The sequence below is a fragment of the Aspergillus japonicus genome, assembly GCF_003184785.1.
Source record: "Aspergillus japonicus CBS 114.51 unplaced genomic scaffold BO86scaffold_2, whole genome shotgun sequence".
NCBI lineage: Eukaryota > Fungi > Ascomycota > Eurotiomycetes > Eurotiales > Aspergillaceae > Aspergillus > Aspergillus japonicus.
The window spans coordinates 1256927-1277272 of NW_020291639.1; the positions used below are offsets into that span (position 1 = coordinate 1256927).

A 20346-nucleotide genomic window follows, 5' to 3' on the forward strand; every position below is an offset into this window, starting at 1 on the left:
GCCATAGGCAACCTTCTGCTAGCTATAATACACATAGAAGAAGAGAGGAAGATCACTTCCGCAGCAACTTCCTCTGGGTCTCCTTCTTCGCCCCCTCGACCCACTCGTCGAATTTGCCCTCCTGCTCCTTCATGCCCGCCACCCCCTTCAAGACCTCCCCGATGAAGCCGACGAAATTCGACTTGCGCAGCGTATTCTCCCACGCCCAGGCCCTCCGCTTGCGCTCCTCGGTCTCCAGCGCCTCGGCGTCGCCGAACTCGCGGGCCCGGACGCGCAGATCCCGGCACACGGCCATGAGGTTAAACCGCGTCTCGCCCTCGGGGTACCGGGCGATACGCTGCTGAATCACCTCGATGACCTTCTCGGGAAATTGCTCGGGGGTACAGTCCCCGTGGCCGATGGGATGCGGCTGCAGGCCGTCCAGCTCATACAGCCGGCCGGCGACGGGCGTGTACGCGATGAAGTGATAGACGTCCCCGCCCTCCTCGTCCTGCTGGGGCCGCTGCGTCTCGTCGACGAACGGCGACGACCGCGCGAAGGCGTTGTGCGCCGTCCGGATCGGTTCGCTGTTCGACAGCGCCTCGCCCAGGAGATCCGGGGGGAAGCCGGTGGTGAAATCCTTGAAGGTGCGGAGTTCCGGGCCGATGTCGATTTTTGGGATGCTGGAGGATGGAGGTGAGGGGGATGCGATGTCGTCGTGGTTGAGGATCACGGAGAGGATGGCTTGCGTGCCGCAGGCGTTTTGGATGGTTTGGTTGGCGAAGAAGAGGGTTTCTGGCGGGGAGGTGTCGTAGGTTCCTGATGGGGGTTTTGACGGGGATGTTGTGCTTGTGGTCGGGGGTTGTTCGCGGATCCATTTGAAGAGGAAGATCACGCCGTAGACGGGGCTGTATAGGCATGGGTTGGTTAGTGAGATAGATGGTTGCGGGGTTGGTTGGTGGGTTCAATGGTTGGGAGGGGGATACCTTAATGAGCGGATCGTGTCGGCGTCTAGGGAGATGAGTTCTTCGAATTGCACATCTTTGACCCCGAGGTTCTCGATCAGTGAGGTGAAGACGCCCTATATTGCATTTGCGTCGGCGGTTAGATTGGCTTGCTCTGTACGGACTGTGGTTTGCGGCGCTTCGGGGTGAAGACAGGATGATTGCTTTACCTCGTCGGATTCAATGGTGCTCCAGCCTCCGCCTTCAGACATGGTGATTTATCTGCTGGTTGTTTTGTTCGGCAAGGTTGGAAGGTCGGTTGGGTTGTAGTTTGCATGATTTCGGGGCATGCTTGATTGTGACGCCAATTCATCATCGGAAGCTGTTGTTTGCTCGGGGTGCAAACAGAAACCGGGGCGCCGCGATCTATCTACCGGATTGGGACTAGTGCTGGTGCGTTGGATCGCTTCGTCAAGCTTTGGGCTGGATATACTACCCAGTACTTGGTGGTTATAGTCTATCCGAGCTTCGGTTTCTCTTTTGAATAAACTGCTTTTTGCTATCTACTGCTTCCTTTAAGCTCTGAACCTCTGGGACCTCGCTGAAGCCGAATCCGAAGCGGAAAGTTCAGAGCAGAGCATTGCCTGAAAGCTCAGGTCTCGTCTCGCCGGTCGATTCACTCTTACTTCCCTATCTCACAGCGATATGGTGCGTTAGCAGAGGAATCAAATCTTGCGCTTTTCGAGCCATTGGCATGGTCTGCTCAGCTCACTACCTCCGGCTCAAAGGCCCCAAAAGCTGTTTCAGATACCCTCTTCACGGAGGGAAGCCCCTTGCGCCCTTTTACCTATGCTTCTGATCCCTACGGACACCACAGACACCGTTCGGCCACAGCGCTATGATCGACGCGAGTTTGATGAGGGCAACATACCCCGCCGAAACCCTTTCGACACCAGTTACACAGCAATAGCGCAACATGAAACTGAAATCGTCACGGGCGCTGAAGCACCAGCAGGCGGAGAATGCCGTGGACAGCAAGCCCTCCTAGCGTTGAGACGTGCCTGCAGGGGCCAGTGCGCGCGGAACGGAAAGGGCTGCAGATCCTTATGAAAGTCTCCGATCTCAAGTCTAAGCTATGCTTTAGTACGAATATCATCTGGCTTTCTGTTCCTTGACTCGCCCGTCGCGTAGGGGGTGGCAAACCTCCGGGGGCTCCGCCAGATTCCCAGCGCCCCCCCCCCCCCTGTCTGCCCTGGGAACGTTTGGCATGTTGGACGGGCACGAATGGTTTTGCTTCCTTCTTCACTAGCTGGACAGGGGTGGCCGTTTTGCCAAAGTATCCAGTGGGAAAACCCTTGAAACCTTGAGACCCTGACTAGGTCTAAAACAATGGAAGAGCGGAATTCAAGACGCAGTGGTCAGTATTCTCGTGATGCGAGACATTGCGGCCGAATGAACGAGCCAATACCATGGTCAACAGGGTAGAACTATGATGCAAGATGGGGACAAAAATAAGTTTCGAGATTGGGGGGGGGTGGATGCCTGTCTAAATACTTGCTGCTCAAGGCAGCTAGGGTGATCGACCGTTGGGACAATCATTGATGCACCGTCTGTGTTTCGAAGCCGTGGCTCAGGCTACCAGCAACACTGTGCCTGGCGATCAGATAATTGGCTTAGGTACGAGGCATTTGTTATTGGACGCTTACTTTCCTGGTTAAACTCTATATTACTTATACGCACGAATGACGCCGGCGTCCGGCCTTACTCATGGCTATGAGCGAGCTATAGCGACACTAGAGATTCGTTGGAAGCCTCTAACTAACATGTCACGATCTCAACAGATAAGGCACAGAGAGTCTAAGCAAGAAGATTGAGATGAAGCACCCCTTCGGACAGCAGACTCGGTCGAGCAGGTGGCACGAAATGCCGATGGCTCTCTTGTTGTCAAGCCTACGCGGACCTGCATTCCGTTGCAACAGGACATCCACCATTCCTCCACGGACCCAGTCGGAGACCTGGAATAAGCTTGTCAGGTATGCCACTTGCTATTCATATTATTTATAGGAACTGGTTTCCTTCATCTCTTGCTGTTGAGACGTCTGTGCCTTCTCCTTCGTGCGCAGCCCAGGGCATCTCTTGACAACGCTACACGAGCAGACGAGCCGTTGTCTACCTCAGTGAACATTGGCACAACTGTGGCATAACTGTCTGACTGTATACAAGCAGTGTAAGTATTATAATCCGAGCCTCCACAACGTTGAAGGCCTTGACCTGGAGAACCCACGACTAATCAGTCCCATTACCGCAGCTCAATCGGCTCCCTACCGTGTCACAAAGTCAATCACGCGTTCCCATATACCTCAAGATGAAGAGTGTTGCCCTTCTCTGCGGCCTTCTGGCCTCGTCGGTGTCGGCCCACATCCAGATGTCCAACCCGTACCCCATCCGCAGTCCCCTCAACCCCAACGGCGGTGACAACAAGGACTACTCGTACACCAACCCTCTGTCCAGTGACGGCCACGACTTCCCGTGCAAGGGATACGCGAATGACCCGTTCTCGTCGGTAGCCAACTACTCCCCCGGTGGTTCATACAGCCTGGAACTGCAGGGCAGTGCCACGCACGAGGGAGGGTCCTGCCAGATCTCTCTCTCTTACGACCAGGGCAAGTCCTTCAAGGTGATCCACTCGATGATCGGCGGATGTCCCCTCACCTCCAAGTACCAGTTCTCGATCCCCTCGGACGCGCCCGGCGGGCAAGCGCTCCTAGCGTGGTCGTGGTTCAACAAGGTCGGCAACCGCGAGATGTACATGAATTGCGCCCAGGTCACCATTGGCGGCTCCAAGAAGCGTGAGGTCGCGCAGCAGGAGATCGCCGGGGCCGTCGCCAGCTACAGCAGCGCCCCGCCCATGTTCATCGCCAACATCAACGGACCGGGCGGCTGCACGACCACGGAAGGCCAGGACGTCAACTTCCCCCTGCCCGGCTCGTCCGTGGAGGGTAGCGGCTCCGGCACCGGTTACACCTGCACGGGCTCGGCGGATTTCCTGGGCGGCTCCCACGGCACCAACTCCGCCGCCTCGTCCTCGGCTTCTTCCTCTTCCTCTTCCTCCTCCCACAACGCCTTGACTTCCTCGTCGGCGGGGTATGCATCGCCATCCTCTTCCTCTTCCTCTTCCGCCCACTCGTCAGCCTCTAAGGTGGCTTCCGCCTTTGGTTCCAACACCGAGCACACCGTGCTCCTCCCCACCGCCCCTGCCGCCCCTGCCCCCGCAGAGGTCCAGTCTGACCGCACTGCCCCTGGTAGCGGTAGCAGTAGCGGTAGCTCCTCCCACGAAAACGTGCACGGTGCCGCTCACGGGGCCGCCCACAGTACCACCCACGGCGGCGCTTGCGTCGACAACACCATCATCTGCGACGAGGACGGCAAGAGCTGGGCCCTGTGCGCCCACGGCCGTCCGGTCCACATGGGCTCCGTTGCTGCGGGCACATACTGCAAGCACGGTGCCATGCACGCCGCCTGAGGGACTGCCCGGTTCTCGGTTCGTGCCTTGCCTAGCCTATCTATCAAACCTTGTACTCTTTCCCCAGCCAGCGCCTTCTCCTTCCTCCCATGTCTAACTATCGAGGGGTCCGAATGGCGCCATGCTCTAATGTATCTTCCATAATGATGTATTGTAATGCTCTGTCTGCTACATGTCAGCTAAAAGATTTCCGTTTGGATTAATTTGCAATTGAATTGTAATTTTGTGCATAAAGCAGCTTCAACCGGGAGCGGTAGTGGGTCTCCAGAGTCTGTGTTAATTTGAAGGCTCCTTTGTTCCATGGTGACAAAACGATGCCGATGTCCAAGCACTATGATTCTCCAGAGAAGAGTTTGTGGCTGGATTGGAAGAAAGTTTGAATTATGAAAACTCTATGACATTTTTGTACTTAACGACAATCGAATTTAACCGAGAGTCTTGCCCAACTCCTCCGCCCGGGACGTAGCGGACTGCACGGCCTTGTCGACGATGTCCTTGAAGTTCAGCGCCTCGAAGGTCTGCAGGGCCGCGTGCGTCGTGCCGTTGGGGCTGGTGACGTTCTTGCGCAGCTGCGCGGGCTCCTCGTCCGACTCCACCAGCATCTTGCCGGCGCCCAGGCACGTCTGCGCCGCCAGCCGAGTCGCCTGTTCCTTGGACAGACCCAGCGCCGTGGCGCTGGCCACCAGATGCTCGACCATGGCGAAGAAATAGGCGGGACCGGATCCTGTATATCATGCTGGTTAGCTAGAAGATTCCTATCCTCGCGCGGTTGAACCCCATGTCTATATGGGTCCCTTTCATCGAGTTCAGGAGGAAAGATTGTGGGGGAGGAAATCATACCAGACAACCCGGTGACAACGTCCAACAGCTCCTCGCGATCCACCCACTCCGTCGCCTTGCTCACGCTGCCCAGCAGCTCGTTGATGACCTCCTTCTCCTGCGCCGTGACGTCCTCACTGGCGACCAGACCGGAGGCGCCCTCGTTCACCAGCGCGGGGGTGTTGGGCATGACGCGCACGATGTGCGCGGCGCGGCCGTCGCTCGTCTGCACCCACTCGCGCAGGCTCTTCATGGTGATGCCGGCGGCGATGCTGACGACGATGGGGAGGGCCGAGCGCTGCGCCCACGAGCCGGCCAGCTCCTGGCACACGGTCTTGGTGATCTGCGGCTTGACGGCGATGATCACGATGTCGGCGTCCCCGCCGGCGGCGACGTTGTCGGTCGTGGTGCGCACGCCGATGGCGTCCATCTTTGACCGGTTGACCTCCCACGGTTCGGCGACGATGATCTTCTGCTTCTCGATGTTCTGCGCGACCAGGCCCTTGATGATCGCCGAGGCCATGTTGCCGCCGCCGATGAAGGCGATGGTGCTTTCTCTGAGGGAGGGCATTGTGGTTGAGTTGGTTGTTTGGGTGGGAGGTCTGGGTAGGGTATCTGGGAAGCTTCGGAGGGAAGAGAGGAAGGGAGAGATTGTGATGTAGGGTAGTGGTGGTGATGGTGAGGGGGTGGTGATGCTGTTACTCACCGGCGACGAGACCGGGCCGGCGGGCGGCGTGTGAGTTTGGTGGGGGGAGAGAAGCTTCGGTTGCTGCGGGGAACGGTCTAGCCTCTTTCGGATTTAACCTTGGGTGTCACTTTTCATAGTTGAACGCATGTGATTGCCAGGAACAGGAACGCTTCTACTTCATCAAGCTTGGATGTATGCTCTGCAAAATCCGTGCCCTGGCTTGGTTTGTGATGGTTCAGTCACATCTCTCTGGTCTGGTAAAACTCATCACAATACCAGTTTTCTTCTGAGTAGTCCCAAAGGTGCGCTCGGAAAAGGGTCCGAACAAAGCTGTCTAACTAGTATAGCTTGGCAGTCTCTTTTGTCGGATTTGAGGGCACAGCAGATAGCACTGACATCTTCATGGATGCAAGTGTGCTGTCTACAACGAGCTGTTGGAAGATCCATTTCATGCATTGTTCTCGAACCTGTCGGGTGACCGATCGATCGTAGCTCAGATGACAATCTTGGTGACAGAGTAAAGTGCTTCCCCTATAGGCTCCACCCACAAGGTGTGCTCTGTGCCACATTTAAATGCAGTGGAGCCCCTACAGTCCACAGTTGAGTCCCTTCTTTGAGCTGCACTGTGGGACTCTCAGTCAAGATTAGTTGGTTGGCATCTAGGATGCGTGCATAGTGAGTACTCAGAAGCAACACAACATCGTGGAAAGACGACCCAATGCTCAAGTCGAGCGGCCCAATGCTGAGAAGGTGTAACCTCGACTATGGGGGGTTACACTTACTAGGTGCAAGACTCAGATCAGGGTGTCGAGGTATTATATAAACTCCTCATAATTCCGTCGTTCGAGACCGGACGAAGACTGCTCTGAAGCTATCTCTCAACGCCGATAGTCGCAAGCTGTCACCATGTCGGAGTCTACCAACCTTGTGTCGCTGCAGGTGCGCATCTGGGTGGCGGAGAAGGACGTTGCGAAATACTTCGAAGCCCTCGGGGCTGTCTTTTACAAGATTGCCCGCGAGCCCGAATGCACGCTCTTCGAAGTGTATCAGTCGCAGGAAAACAAGGGGGAGATTTTAGTGCTCAAGAATTGGTGATCTCGTCCTAGTTGTCTATCCTTCGATCGTCAGCTGTTTCTAATAAGTGTTTTTCTAGGAACGCATCAAAGGAATGGGTGGTGAATGTATGGCTTCTGTTTCTTTCATACAGATAGTTCTCCTCGGCTTGGTTCTCTTCGGCTGATATGGGAGCAGGTGGCGATGAAAAGACCGTACCTCGATGAGTACCATGATACCGTCGAACCATTGTTTATCAAGCCCAAAGAGGTGACAATTGCGGATCGTAAGGCTGGGAAATTCAGTGTGGTAAAGACCAACAATGGCCAGATCTGGCCGGCGGATGGACATGAATAGTTGGTCGGGATGAGTCCGCGGCTTCTAGTGGTGATGGGACCTCATAAAATACCAAGTGTTTAGTTCAAGTTGAAGAGACCATACCATGTGACAGACACTGAAATGCCTCGAAGTAGTCAAAAGAACTTGAATTGTATCAACATGTTCTGATCACCTGACATCCCATGCCCGTCGCGTCGAGTCCCCGATCAAGAAGCAGCCACCAACCTCAGTCCCATCCATATCTTTACATTTCCTCACTTCCCTCAGAAAAGCTAGAGAGGCTCTAGCGAGTTTCTCAGCACCAGAGACACCAGCGATCTGGAGCCAGCACTTGTCTTCCTCAACAAACTGCTTTCTTCATCGCCTCTGAAACTGATTCTACTTTGTTTACTCTCTTCAACCTGAAACTTAGTTTCTACCCTCCGCAACACATCCTCAACTTGGCATCAGTCATGGAGAATGAACTCTCAACCCACGCATCTCACGAAAGTGATAAAACATCAGAGCTATCTCACAGCAGCCCACCATCACCCCTCAGTATTGGCGTCGATTCACAGCACGTCTCCAAGCAGCTACCGACCGCTGACAATGGAGTTCGGACCCAGGCCACTCACAAAAGTGTAGATTCCTTAAGGTCTTCGCACAATAGCCCTGGCATTTCTCCTGGTGATGGAGTTTGTCCAACAACATCGCAGTTTAATCTGTGTTATCGATCCAAATTTACTCAGTGGAAACATGCGGCCACTGCGCATATCCCGGGCTCTGATTCGTTGGAATTCTACATACAATCCTTCTTAGACCTGCTCAAGGATGTTCCTCCATTTTTTCATTCTGCTCCGGAAGAGGTGGTGAGAAATGTGGGCGACTGTCTCATCGAATCTGAGATGAGCATCGAGTCGACGGAGGATCCCTCCTGCGATCAACCTCGTATATCCCTCAAGTATCGTCACTTCATCGCAAAGCCATGGCCTGTCACATACCGTACTGCTACAGAGATGCCAACAGAAGTTGCAATCCCCGCTTCTGCGAGTCCTCTTCGTGCCAGTTATTTCACGAGCATCGCCCTAGCCTGGTCTTATATCTTTTCTGCCCGCTGGGTCGAGATTCTACAGCAAGCTGGGTTGGAGTGCCAGATGTTTCATGCAAAAGGCTTGCAGCTTGAAAACTCTTTCTGGGACATTGTTTTGCAGGGTCATTGGGAAGCTCGATGCAAGGACCCCGAAGACGAGGAAGAACAAGTTTACTCTCCGTGGATGCTGAGATTGTCTGACATCACAAACCCCGAGTATGTCTATTGCCTGAGCTGTTCTCGATATCTGCCCGCTAACTTGCTTGCTAGAGATGAATGGGAATCGGTCGCTTCAGATTCGGCCCTTGCTTATGGTGCCCTTGTCGAACTTTGCAAACTCGAAGGTCTCGAAGGAGAGTTACTCATTGGTCTTACTTCGATCCTAAATCTAGAACCATGGACGATATCTAAGCCCAAATTCCCTCCTCCTGTGATGATCCCAGCCATTCCTGTGTGTCCAGGCCGAGTTTGCAAAAACACGATCTATTACAAGCTGTTCCGATCAATCGATCAATGCATGTTTCTCAGCACAACAGGAGAGGCTATCGACTCACTGACTTGCAGTGTGTTCTTCGACCCTAGCGTGCCCTGCAATCTCGTAGGGGCCGCGTTCTTAGGCATAATTGAAGCTCTTTCGCCAGCCGATACGATGAGCAAGCGGCAGCTGCACTCAGAGCACAAGGCATGTGATGACTTACGCCCTTTTATTGACAAGATTGACAAACAGCAGCTCCTCAACGCGATCATATATGTGAAACCATATCTGAGTCTTTTTTGGGCAGCAGCAATCTACACCAACCAGGCGATGCCTTTGCTGAGGTGGTCGCTTAGCGGGATACCGATTCTTTGTCTGCCTGCCGCATACTGGACAAATACATATCAATCGTTCCTTCAGATTAACTACCGTTCGGCCTCCTCCAAAGACCATTTGAGCACTCGGGTGGATGAATTTCAGACATCCCACTTCTGCCTATCCGATACTAGTTCTCTGCCATGGCCATGGTCCCCAGCACCCCCATTTGGCTCAACTCCAGTCACAAATCTAAGCCTCAAAGCGAGGGAGCATCTGCCACACATGCATAGACCTCGTTCTTGGCAAATATACTGGATACTAGAGTCTGAGCAAAAGATCCCTGCGAGCAGCAAGCATCACTTTGAAAGTTCCGAGGTTCATACTATCAACTACTTTTGTTGTGCAGGAAATTCTGACGAGTAAGCCTATGACAACGCTCAACTTTTGGTATGTGCTGACAATTCAGGTTGCCCCATCCTCTAAGAGATTTGGCTGAAGCGCAATCGGGCAATGGCACACGAAGACTCTTCTGTTGGCAGAGACATCATGAGGGTGCTATATGGCTTGATGATGGGTCGGGTGACGTTGATGCCATTCGTCGTATGCAGATACATCCTTGGGTCAAAGACCCCTGGAACAACGGTGACTTTCCAGTTTCTGAGCCTCAACACAAGGAGCTTGATCTGGGGAGAATCTTGAAATGGAGAGATACGGTAGAGCACGATGGCTAGTAGAAGCTTGATTCATGGTGATGTAAAATGACCGAGCTCAGTATATGGACGGGATGAAACCAGCGCTATGGCCGCAACATGCGGGTATGTTCAAATGTACATTTGCAATCTCTGCAGAAAATCAAAGAATGAAATCAGCGAGTCCAGTCTCCTTTGTCATCTTGACCCCCCGCATTTCCAGTTGCGGCGTAGTCCTCATTCTGCTTCTCCGGGACATCGATCTGGTCGCCGCTGAAATCGAGATTCTCCCTGCACGCCGGGTGATCCTTGCATCCAAAGCACACCCTGTATGGTAGAGGATTAGGATCCTTAGAGGCCTTAGAGCCCTTAGCTCCTTTAAATCACTTAGCGCTCTTAGAACTCTTGGGGCGCTCCCTGAAGCAGTTGCTGGCGGTGCATTCCTTCCATCTGTTCAGGCAGCCAGTCGCAGGGCAGGGCGCAGTGTAGTGTTCGTTGTTTGCGTGGAGGCACACTTTGCAAAACCCTTCCATTCCCGAGCGAGCCGACATTCTGTCCGGGTGAAGCTTGACTAATTATAGAGACAATCCATAAGTCTATATTCCGACTAGTTTCCGGATTGTGGGCAAACCTACCTGCCGGACAAAAACTAGATCGTACTCGACTCTGCGGGGAGAGGCCCACGCGCAATGCTTCAGGCGAGATTAGATTATTAGACTATCTGCTCTGGTCAGCTACCTGCTCGAATAGTATGTTTTAGGCGGGGTCGCTTGACTGGGGTTCTTACCGGACCAGCCGACGAAACTGTAGATATAGGACTGAAGGAGTGAAGCTTTTTCTTTGGGCGTAACCAGTCGCCGGGAATTGTCGTGTCGATGTAGGAGAAGGAAAGGTGGAGGTGGAGGAGGTGTAGCAGCAGCAGCAGAAGAGAAGCAGAGAGACATCATCTCCATGAGGTGTAGACACCGTTGCTTGGTGTTTCGATGGATGTGTTACTGGTACTCTGGCGAAGGGCAATTCACCTACTAGGTGTGCTGCTGCTGCTGTTGTCGTGCCTTCACTGTTCTCATTCTGCGGCCGAGTTTAATCTGTGTTATTCCCATCCCTCTCCCCCGGCAAGTACGTCTCCTTGGAGCCATGGCTCGAGTTCAAGGCCCTGTAGACTCGGCATCTCCGCGACCAAGCCCTCCAACCAGAACAGCTCGTCGACCCTCGGGCTGAGTGGCTCGGTCCCGGTGTCCCCGGCCTGTGCGCCTCCTCCGGGAGCCAGGTTCAGCACCTGGGCCAGCACCCTCGTGTCCTCCGAGCGACGCTGCTGATACAGCGACACCAGCAGGCGCGCGGTGCTGTACGCCTCGCGCATTGTGGCGGTATCGTACGTGGTGGCCACCAGCGTCACCGTCTGCATCGCCGCGGGCAGCATCGCCAGCGACGCGCGCGTGTCCATCTCCAGCAGGACATAGAGGATCTGCATCGGCACGTTGGCGACCTGGTGCCACGGGCTGCCGTCCGTGACCATGGCGCGCGCGTACGACAGGGCCCGGCCGAAGAGGACAAGGACCTGGTCCGTGACCTGCGGGGTGATGGAGAGGTTCAGGATGCGGAGCCGGCGCAGGATGCAGAGGACGAGGTTGGTCTGGGCCATCACGGAGGGGGGTTGCGTGTGCGTGCCCTGCAGGACTCGGGTGAGGGTCGGCTCGAGGTCGCCGTCCGTTTGCGAGTTCTCCGGGTCGAGGCATGCGGAGGCCGGGAGCAGGTCGAGCACCTCGGGCGTGTAGTCGCCGGGGTTCGTGGGCGAGGCCGGCAGCGGCAGTCCCGTGCGGAAGGACACGCGCGATAGCCCGAGGTCGAACGAGGTCCAGATGTTGAGGTGGTGCGCGACGCCCACGAGCCGCCGGCTGATCTCCCGGTCGTGCGGCTGCGTGGCCGCCGGCGGCCGCAACGGGACGGTGTCGTGCGGAGTGGTGGCGGAAGGTTCGAGGTGCAGACCCGCCGCCTCTATGAGGTGCATCAGCGTCGAACTGGCGATCCAGGTGGCGTGCGGCGCCGCCGTCATGCGCATGTAGACCACGCGCAGCGCCCAGCCCGTCACCAGGTCGAGGGATGGGGGCCCGGATCCGTCGTGGCCGTCCAGGATCGACCGGGCGGATTCGACGAGGTGAAGCTCCGTGATGGTCATGCTCCGTTGGGAGAAGAGCGAGCCCAGCGCCGCGACTCCCGCGAGGACGCTGTCGTAGATAGAGCTGCTGGACAGCGGGGTCTGCCATCGGGTGTCGAGGCGGTCGTCGAAGACGCGCCGGTCGATGAAGCCGTAGCAGGGATCGATCTTGGTGAAGTAGACCTCGGCCAGCTGCTTCATGTCGGCCACCGAAATGACATCGACGATGGGTCGCGCGGAGATCTCCCCCGTTCCTGACGGTAATTGCCGTGCGCCGATGTTCCATCCGAACAGGGCCAGTTTCGGCGCCTGCGCGGGATCAACCTTGAGGCCCATCTTGCGGACAAACGCGGCGGCGGAATTCGCTTCGAGACTGCGGGCTATGCCTTGGTGGTGACTGGATTGAGTGACGGCCTCATCGGGCGAGCGAAGGGAGTCTGCTCCCACCCCTGCTGCTGCTGCTACTGCTGCTGCTGCTGCTGCGGGGGGGGATGGCTTCGCTGCCGTCGCAGCGGGAGATGGCTGCGATAGACGACGTTTCCGCGGCGTCTGATCTGTATAGTGGCAGTTATAACCCCAGTCGGTGCAGGTTGCGCAGGGGGTCGTCCCATTGCATTTCCTTTTTCGCTGCCGACATGGCTCGCACGCGACCCGGGCACGTTTGCGCTTGAGCTGATCCCCGGATGATTCCGACATGGCGAGTGGGAGGAGCGGTATTGAAGTCGTTCCGCCGGAGGCTTCGAGGGAAGAAGCGCGGATCTTGCGGGTTGGCAGGTTGGCGGGTTGGCGGCCCGCCCGCGGCTCCTTTCCCCGTCCCTTCGAGATGCATCATTTACTCGTGACTCAGTATTGGAGATTGGAGATCTAGAAAGGGCAAGATGGCATCTATCATCATACTCGGTCTCGACCGTGCACATTGGAGAGTTGGTCTTCTTGTATTTGGATTCTAATGCCAGTGTCAAGGCTGGGGTTCTATATATGTTGTAGCTCGGGACTAACTCGGGCACTATAACGTTTCCCAAGTAGATTGAGTTGTAAACTACTACTACTTCCTCACTTTCATCCAATTGCTGTATCACTCAGTGCGAGATCTCATAACTGTTTGAGAACTAGACGCAAGAGGCAGCGTCCTTAGGGCCTTGCCGCGAAGGGTTGAGGTCAGTGTAACCCACGCCAAACATCACGATGCACTCATCTGGTAGATGCGGATAAGACGCAGTCTTTTCATGATGCTAAACCAAGAGCTGAGGTATTGTTACAGCAAGACAAACTATGAGTACGTGTAGTTGGTGTTTGACTTTCTTAATTCCATGCCATTCCGATCACGGCAGCAGCCATAGGCTAAATCAATTGAGTCGTCTATGGCCCAGTCCATCCCAGCATCATCAACATTGAGAGACGAATGATGTCGCTGGTGGTAGTACCGTAATCGCTCCATCGCTTGATCCCAGTTAGCGTGCGGCAGATGGTTTTGAATTTTGAACAAGCCCATGTTATTATTATCATTTCCCCGGCATCCTACCGATCTGTGGGCAGAATCTATATTTTCTCCATATTATGCGGAGTAAGCCTCCTGCGCCAATGTTAAACCCGATTGATATGTACATATTTATATCTCGATGTACCCACCCATCTAATCCCTCTTTCGTTGTCTGGATACGAGCCACTACACTGCCAGGAAAATTCACTCATACTCTTCTCTCACTCCTCCCCTAAAACCGCAAGGTTCTTGGAAGCTTTTCTCGGTAGCCGATCAATGAAGTCAAAATGGCGTTATGCAAGATGCGGGGTACTTAACTAGTTCCCTGTACTCCGCCGACTCCCTAGCAGAAATAGCCCCATAGCCTAATGTACCTCCATCGTCATCGATCGGAGAATTCGAGTATTGGTCGAGGAGGTACGGAGTAGACAGATTATTGACGATATACCTACTCATACATGTATTGAACGATCTTTGTCCTTGTCGGTGATGCAAACAATTCTCTCATGTAATGTGATACACGATACTTCACAGAATTCGAGGACGGAACCTGTACGCGAGATCTACACAACGAATACAACATCATGCCATGGCGGGGGTTTGTTGTTGATCACTGCGAGAATGAGACATACTTCCGAGTTCGCCTAGCAGTGCAGTACGGAGAGCAACCAAATGATTGGCATCGGGTGAGGAGCAGGAAGTGGGACTGGAAGACAGAGATGAGAGAGAGGATGCATCATACGCGCCTACGGAGTTGGCGATGAAGACCAAACAGAGAAGATTAATGATGTACGGCTGATGCATGTCTGCACTTGCATCTGTGGCCTCCGTGGGGTGCAGTGGAGAGATAGAGAGAGGCTGACCGAGGGATCGATCCATTCCCCCGTCTGGACACATCCATCATCCACCAGGGGCATGCAACGTCGGTGGCGGGAGCCGACTCGGCGTCCCTTGGCTTTGCATATGGACCTGTTTGACGATGCAGTGCAGATGAAACTTTGGAGAAAGAGAGTGTAATAGTACTCCGTACAGTGCATATATTCACGTATGTGTAAGCATGCTACAAGTTGCACAACTGTGCATACAGCTTACGAGTGCGTCCCCCATATGTCAATCCCACTGCCGCCGCCCAGGCAACGACCTCCCGCCAGGGATGGATAATGAATGGGGCGAAGGACGAACTATGAATGCATGAGTAAGGTTGGAATGTCTTCAACACGCGGGGCCCGCGTTGCCAATCATGATCTCGCTGCAGTAGTGGCTGCACAGCTGCCGGATAGCCACCACCACAAGGTTGAAATGAATCCCTTGCTGAATTCTGATACATCAGTTCCTGGCGGGACTTCTCTCTTGCCTCGGACATCATCAATCACCAGTCACCACGCATTGCAGTCAGCAGTGGCGAGGGACGGTTGCCCCCCCGTCCCATCGTCCCAGCGCTCTGGTGTTTAGCGTCGCCTCAATTGCGTCCGATTGGGCTTTTCGGGCAACCTTCTAGACGGCTCACTCGAGTTTCCACTCTCTCTAACACTGGGCATGATTTGCGAATGGCTCTAAACGGCGACGCTAGGAACGGATTTTCTCTTGAGCTGAGTGGAGTCTCATCTAAGCTGGTGATTCGCTCATTTGTTGTGCTTGTTTTCCATATCTTTTGTGGGTTGGTGCATAAAGTCATGAATACTAGGGCGGAATAGGCCAAGATTCGCGCCAAAAATCGACGCTAATCGCACTATGCACTAGTGTAAGGCACTCTTTTCTGGTTTTTTTTTTTTTTTTACTCTTTCCTTGTGTGTGTCCTTTTTTTTTTTTTTTGTTCCACTGCTAGGTGCCCCTCTACTGAGTACTCTCACTGTGCTGCTCTTCTTGTCTTACCGTATCCTCTTGCTCCGGCAAGTTGATTGTGCTTGTCACTCTGGTCATAGTTAAGGCTTTCTATGTCCACTTAGTCATAAGAACAGAGAAGGTGATTCTTGGAGCTGCGCTGGCATGTTCCATGGATGCAGTTAGAGCTATGATGCATCTACCCGAACACAGTGCACTCAGTATCGAGTAGTCAACCCGTAGCGATTAGAAGATTTCCGACACCAGTAGTAACCACCATTAGATAGGATGACTTGTAATGAGTGCAGTAAGTCGAGTCTAGCTCCGGGCACTTCCCCAAGAAATGGTCCGATATGAGAGAGAGTAAGTGCGATGATCATGTCGGTGAACAAAGGAACTTTGGTGCTAGTAGCCTAGTCGGACACTATATATTAGGTCTTCTATTCATTTGTATACACAGTGTTGTTTGTTTATGGCTCTGTTCTCTGTTATCACAACCATAAGCAGCCCTTTTGTTTTTGCTTGACGACCTCGTACGGCACAGCTCTCTCGCAGCCGGCAGTATCCCTGGGTATTTAAACGTTGTGACCCGATTCGCCCTGCTGGAGTGCCTGGAGACCATCCTAGTGAAGTCCATGCCTGCAGAACCTCAGTTGATCATGGTCTCTGCAACCAATCAGAGTGGGAGGGATCCATTCTGGTCGTCATAGACACATGGTGGGGCCCACCGTAGGTACTTTTTCTTTTTTTTTTTTGCCCCTTCCGCGAAAGATGGAAAGTTCAGCCAGTCGGCCGCGTTTAGTTCGGGTCCTGCAGGCTTGCTTCATTATGAATCTTACGGGTTGGCGGCTTTCCGGGTTCTTGTTTCTTTTCTTTTCTAGTCTAGTCGGGTCTGGTCTGGTCCGGGTCTTGGGGTCTTGTCTTGGTCTTGGACCTGCTGCTGGGTGCGCGCGCGCGCGCGAGAAAGAGAGTGGCCTTTCGTTGTCCGGACACACAGACACACAGACACACACACAGCGACACACGGACTCCCTCCTTCACAGGTTGAATGCTCGTACGGAGACATTGTGAACAGCAAACAAAGCGGTGTAGGATCGCTCTGACTCTAAAATAGATAGTCTGTCTCTGTTCCTGTTGACTTTTCCCCAGTGCGTCTCGAGGTGGAGGTGGGGGAATGGATGTTGTTGGCCGGGAAAAGAAGGCTGTTAAGGAGTCACTGAGAGTAAACAAAAACAATATTCCGCCCAGTACTCTCCGTACTGGCACCTACAGTACCTGCCTACGCTAGGATAGGAAACAATTTTTTTCCCTGAACACTGAGTCAAATTATTCATCCTGGATGACTCTGGCGGTAATCTTTTTTTGGGGAGCAGGAAGAAGAAAGTTCCTTTCCGACATTCCTTAAAACGACCATCAAACGCTCCATCATCGGGTCGGACCAATAACCGCCACCCTAAAACATCCACCCGTGCTGATTTTCAGCCGGCTCGAGAGCAAGTAAAGTGCGAAAGAAAAAAAAAAAATCAAAAAAAATTGGCAGTGACAAGAGAAGAGAGATGATGGTTGTCAGTCACAACCACCACCACTACTACCACTGCAAACAAGTGGGATTCCTCAGGCCCTCTTCCTCTTCCACTTCCTCTTCCTCTTCCTCATTTTCTATTACTTTATTTTTTCTTCGCCATTTCTGGCTCTTACCGTTACCGTACAGTAGACTGGGCCCTTTTCTACTTCTTCCGACGGTTCGGTGGTCCCTCACTGGCCAACGAAGTTTCCGGTGATTATTCCATTCCCATTCCCTCGACTTTCCATCTTGCCTTTTCTCGGTGCCGCCATCTTCATCATACATCGGCCCTCCCTCCATCCATCCACCCTTCCCCTAGCCGGAAACTAACCATCTCCCACCACCACCACCACCCTTTCCCTCTCCCCCCCCATCCCATCCCATCCCATCCCATCCCATCTTTCTTCCTTACTATTCATCCTACCACCTATTCCCCCCTTTTCATCATACATTCCTCTTCTTTTTGTAACATCCGACTTTCGCCCCCCTCCCCCATCTCCATTATCTACTTGTCCATTCTAACCTTGTCTTGTGTCTTGGATTTTGTGTGTTATTAGACTCGTTCTCCTTATTCTTAGTCCCCGTGCTCTCCTGTCTTGCCTATACTGTATTGTTCCGTCGACCCGTGCTCGGATTTACTAGTATACTAACTGCATTGCTTATCCTTCCCTTCTTCCTCTTGTATCCTATTACTTCCTCGCCTCCCTCCTCTCCCTTCAGATCCTATTATATTCCACAAAAAAAACATGCCTTATAATACCCGTCGCAAATCATTGTCGCTCCCCTCCTTGGGGATTCACCTTCCGAACTCGTCCCGCCGCTCTCCGTCCACTTCGAAATCGCCGCACGCGACTGACGACCAGCTGCCTCCGTCCAAGAAAGTAAAACGGTCGCACGATTCCTCATTATCGCCGGAGCCTTCCACCACCACTACGCGCGCTACAGATAGCAAAGACCATCCGACACCTGTTCGTTCCTCGAGTCGGCGCAGCGCCTTGGAGCACACGCCACCTCCCTCTCCCACCGATCGCACGGTCGCCCCCAAGATCGACACAGAAGGCATAAACGATGACATCGTGGTCGGCGTCATTCAACAGCTGGAGAAGACGGGAAATCGCCCTCACCTGGTCAAGGAATTGGCCGCTGTGCTCATTGCGCTGAACGAGAGCGTCGCAAAGTAAGTCCCGCAGCCGTTCTACTCTTATCTTGTCTTGCAATTCTGACATTAGTGCGCCTCCAACAGCTCTGCCAACCCCGCTGCTCTCCTGTCTTCACGGCTAAGCGCGTATATGAAGCGCCCCTGGACTGCACTGGCGCCTTGCCCTGTGGCCAAGGAACTGATTCCCATTCACCCACGCAAGGTGTACTACTTTTTGACGACTTCGCCCCGTCAAGCCATCCCAGAGAATTCGGACGATGTCATAATCCCTGGCGTGGAAGGAAAGGATATGACGCCTAGCGTGACGAGTATTGATCTGGATGAGGAAGACGCGTTGGCGCGGGAGCGGTCGCGCCTCAGCCCCAGTCCCGAGGTCGACCTGTCCTCCCCCGACTTCGACGAAGAACACATTGACTTGGACGGTCGCACGGGTTCCACCAGCACCTCCCGGTCGAGTACCGAGTTTGGAGATCACCACACTCGACTGATGCACTCGAATCGGGCTGCATCCCCTCCATTGGAAGGTGATGAGAAGGAGTTCACACAAACCGCGAGCGCTGTCCGTGAGCGGGCTACCGAACAAAAAGAAGCACAGCAACAGCCCTCTACCACACATTTCTCTGCGCTATCGGAAGGTCTCAACGAGTTGCACGACGATAGCATGATTATCTGCGGCACCCCCGTGGACGACAGTCATCTTTCGTTTAATGGCGATCGTATGGCCGATGAGCCTACCCACGACTACTTTTCTCGTGGCGGTCTCTCTGAACTTTCTCCTCTCCAAGGCCACCTCCAACAGCAGGATCTCGACGAGGCGGCCGTGGCGGCTCTGTTCGGTACTTCTCCTTCCCCTTCTCTCACATCGGTGGCCTCATCCATCTCGTCTGGCACGAGTGTGGTTTCGGATGACGGACTGGATGGCGAGTCTCAGTCGGAAGCGATTGGACGTGCCCCTCAGATCAGTCTACCCGAGGACCCCACCGTTCCCTCCGTATCGACGCTGAAGCGTCCCATCGACATGTTGAACAGTGAGATGCCTGATCTGGACATGAAAATGGCAGATCTGGCTGAGCACGAAGACAAGGTGACGCTAGGAGCTCGCGCGCTGCCTCGCTCAGACGGAGCGACGGGTTTCGACTCGTGGCGAGAGCTACAGAGCCCGGAAACGGTCGATGTCCATGAGCTCGATGAGATGTTCGATGATCTCTAAACCCCCGCGACAGCAAGACACCAGTCAGCGGGAATTCTCCCCTCTCCACTCCATTTTCGAAACTGGCTAGCCTTGATTGGCTCGCTCTCAACAGGTCACTCGCAACCTGTTTGCTATATCCCTGTATATTTTTTTATCTCTAATGCGTGCTCGCGGCCCTTGCCTTATCTCCGTTCTTGAACCCCCCTAGGCGAAAGCCGAAGCGCCCGCTCCTCCTGTATATATACTCCTACTATACCTCTTTCCTGTCCTCCGTCTTTTCTCTCTTTCTCACGCTCACGCTTACACCACGACTGACTTGATCCTAATGTCTGCGGTTTGCTCGTGAAACAATTCTGTTTGATTGTTCGGTCGGATTGCTCTGAAACGTCTCGCTTGGTTGGATCAATGCGGATGCGATTGTCGGCGTTCTGCGATGGCTACGTTTTGGTAGACTGGAAGAACAAAATTAAGGAAAACCGGAAGAAAAAAGAAAGAAAAGGAACTCCGGAAAACTGGGACTTATGTTGTGATGTCAGCAATCATGTATGTTTAGCGCCTGTGGCCTCTTGGAATAAAAAGCTTCCAAATCTCCCCGCAAGGGACTCCGATTTGATGAAAAGTTTCCTCGTACTAAGTAATCCATAATCCTCGCGGATTGTAAGCAACCCTTAAATTGATTGGAGGTTCGGGAGCAAACGCCATAAGTTGCAGTGACCCGTTCCATGGACTATTCGAGGCTTTCAGATTTGGAGCCCACTCACCCTGAATGGTTCAAGTTTGCAGGGTGGTGACATGCAGCGGCTCTCGCTCTTGGTTGGCCTGGCCAATCCTCCGGTCGGGAATCGTTCTCTCGAGTAAGATCCGAGGTCCATGATTCCATATGCCGAAGGTGATCTTCCTGATTGCTGCCTAAGCCATAAGTAGTGTAACTCACCCGTCAAGGTTGTTGACCTGTGAATAACCATTTTCTGTATGGTAGAATCTTAAGTTCTATTTCGAAAAATTTGAAAAAAAAAAAAAAAAAAAAAAAAAAAAAAAAAATCGAGCTGATTGATCACGCAGAGCGCAGCCAAGGT

The 20346-nt window shown here is 53.6% G+C and overlaps 8 protein-coding genes across 8 annotated transcripts; 4 read left to right on the plus strand and 4 right to left on the minus strand.

Moving 5' to 3' along the window:
* Positions 1-52: 52 nt before the first annotated feature.
* On the minus strand, positions 53-1195 carry BO86DRAFT_352493 (putative 26S proteasome-associated ubiquitin C-terminal hydrolase; the record flags this gene model as incomplete). The annotated part of the gene is made up of 3 exons (XM_025669486.1): positions 53-887; positions 966-1060; positions 1154-1195. The coding sequence occupies 3 exons, from the start codon at positions 1193-1195 to the stop codon at positions 53-55; spliced, it is 972 nt and encodes a 323-aa protein (XP_025533063.1).
* Positions 1196-3288: 2093 nt separating this feature from the next.
* BO86DRAFT_301615 (uncharacterized protein) lies at positions 3289-4446 on the plus strand (the record flags this gene model as incomplete). The annotated part of the gene is made up of 2 exons (XM_025667498.1): positions 3289-4109; positions 4236-4446. The coding sequence occupies 2 exons, from the start codon at positions 3289-3291 to the stop codon at positions 4444-4446; spliced, it is 1032 nt and encodes a 343-aa protein (XP_025533064.1).
* A 317-nt stretch (positions 4447-4763) lies between these two features.
* On the minus strand, positions 4764-5965 carry BO86DRAFT_352501 (pyrroline-5-carboxylate reductase family protein). Its single transcript, XM_025669487.1, has 2 exons — positions 5287-5965; positions 4764-5170 (listed from the first exon to the last, which is right to left on the minus strand). The coding sequence occupies exons 1-2, from the start codon at positions 5834-5836 to the stop codon at positions 4872-4874; spliced, it is 849 nt and encodes a 282-aa protein (XP_025533065.1). The 5' UTR covers positions 5837-5965; the 3' UTR covers positions 4764-4871.
* Positions 5966-6859: 894 nt separating this feature from the next.
* BO86DRAFT_394952 (putative quinol monooxygenase) lies at positions 6860-7363 on the plus strand (the record flags this gene model as incomplete). Its single annotated transcript, XM_025673266.1, has 3 exons — positions 6860-7044; positions 7107-7134; positions 7205-7363. 3 exons carry the CDS (start codon positions 6860-6862, stop codon positions 7361-7363), a joined length of 372 nt encoding a protein of 123 aa, XP_025533066.1.
* A 237-nt stretch (positions 7364-7600) lies between these two features.
* BO86DRAFT_79927 (uncharacterized protein) lies at positions 7601-10115 on the plus strand. The gene is made up of 4 exons (XM_025677690.1): positions 7601-8630; positions 8685-9096; positions 9145-9626; positions 9674-10115. The coding sequence occupies exons 1-4, from the start codon at positions 7798-7800 to the stop codon at positions 9936-9938; spliced, it is 1992 nt and encodes a 663-aa protein (XP_025533067.1). The 5' UTR covers positions 7601-7797; the 3' UTR covers positions 9939-10115.
* BO86DRAFT_394953 (uncharacterized protein) lies at positions 10073-10447 on the minus strand (the record flags this gene model as incomplete). The annotated part of the gene is made up of 2 exons (XM_025673267.1): positions 10073-10223; positions 10284-10447. 2 exons carry the CDS (start codon positions 10445-10447, stop codon positions 10073-10075), a joined length of 315 nt encoding a protein of 104 aa, XP_025533068.1.
* A 542-nt stretch (positions 10448-10989) lies between these two features.
* Positions 10990-12750, minus strand: BO86DRAFT_452776 (uncharacterized protein; the record flags this gene model as incomplete). The annotated part of the gene is made up of 1 exon (XM_025676949.1): positions 10990-12750. The coding sequence occupies one exon, from the start codon at positions 12748-12750 to the stop codon at positions 10990-10992; it is 1761 nt and encodes a 586-aa protein (XP_025533069.1).
* A 4692-nt stretch (positions 12751-17442) lies between these two features.
* BO86DRAFT_79955 (uncharacterized protein) lies at positions 17443-19482 on the plus strand. The gene is made up of 2 exons (XM_025677691.1): positions 17443-18096; positions 18163-19482. Exons 1-2 carry the CDS (start codon positions 17666-17668, stop codon positions 19286-19288), a joined length of 1557 nt encoding a protein of 518 aa, XP_025533070.1. The 5' UTR covers positions 17443-17665; the 3' UTR covers positions 19289-19482.
* The last annotated feature ends 864 nt before the right edge of the window (positions 19483-20346 follow it).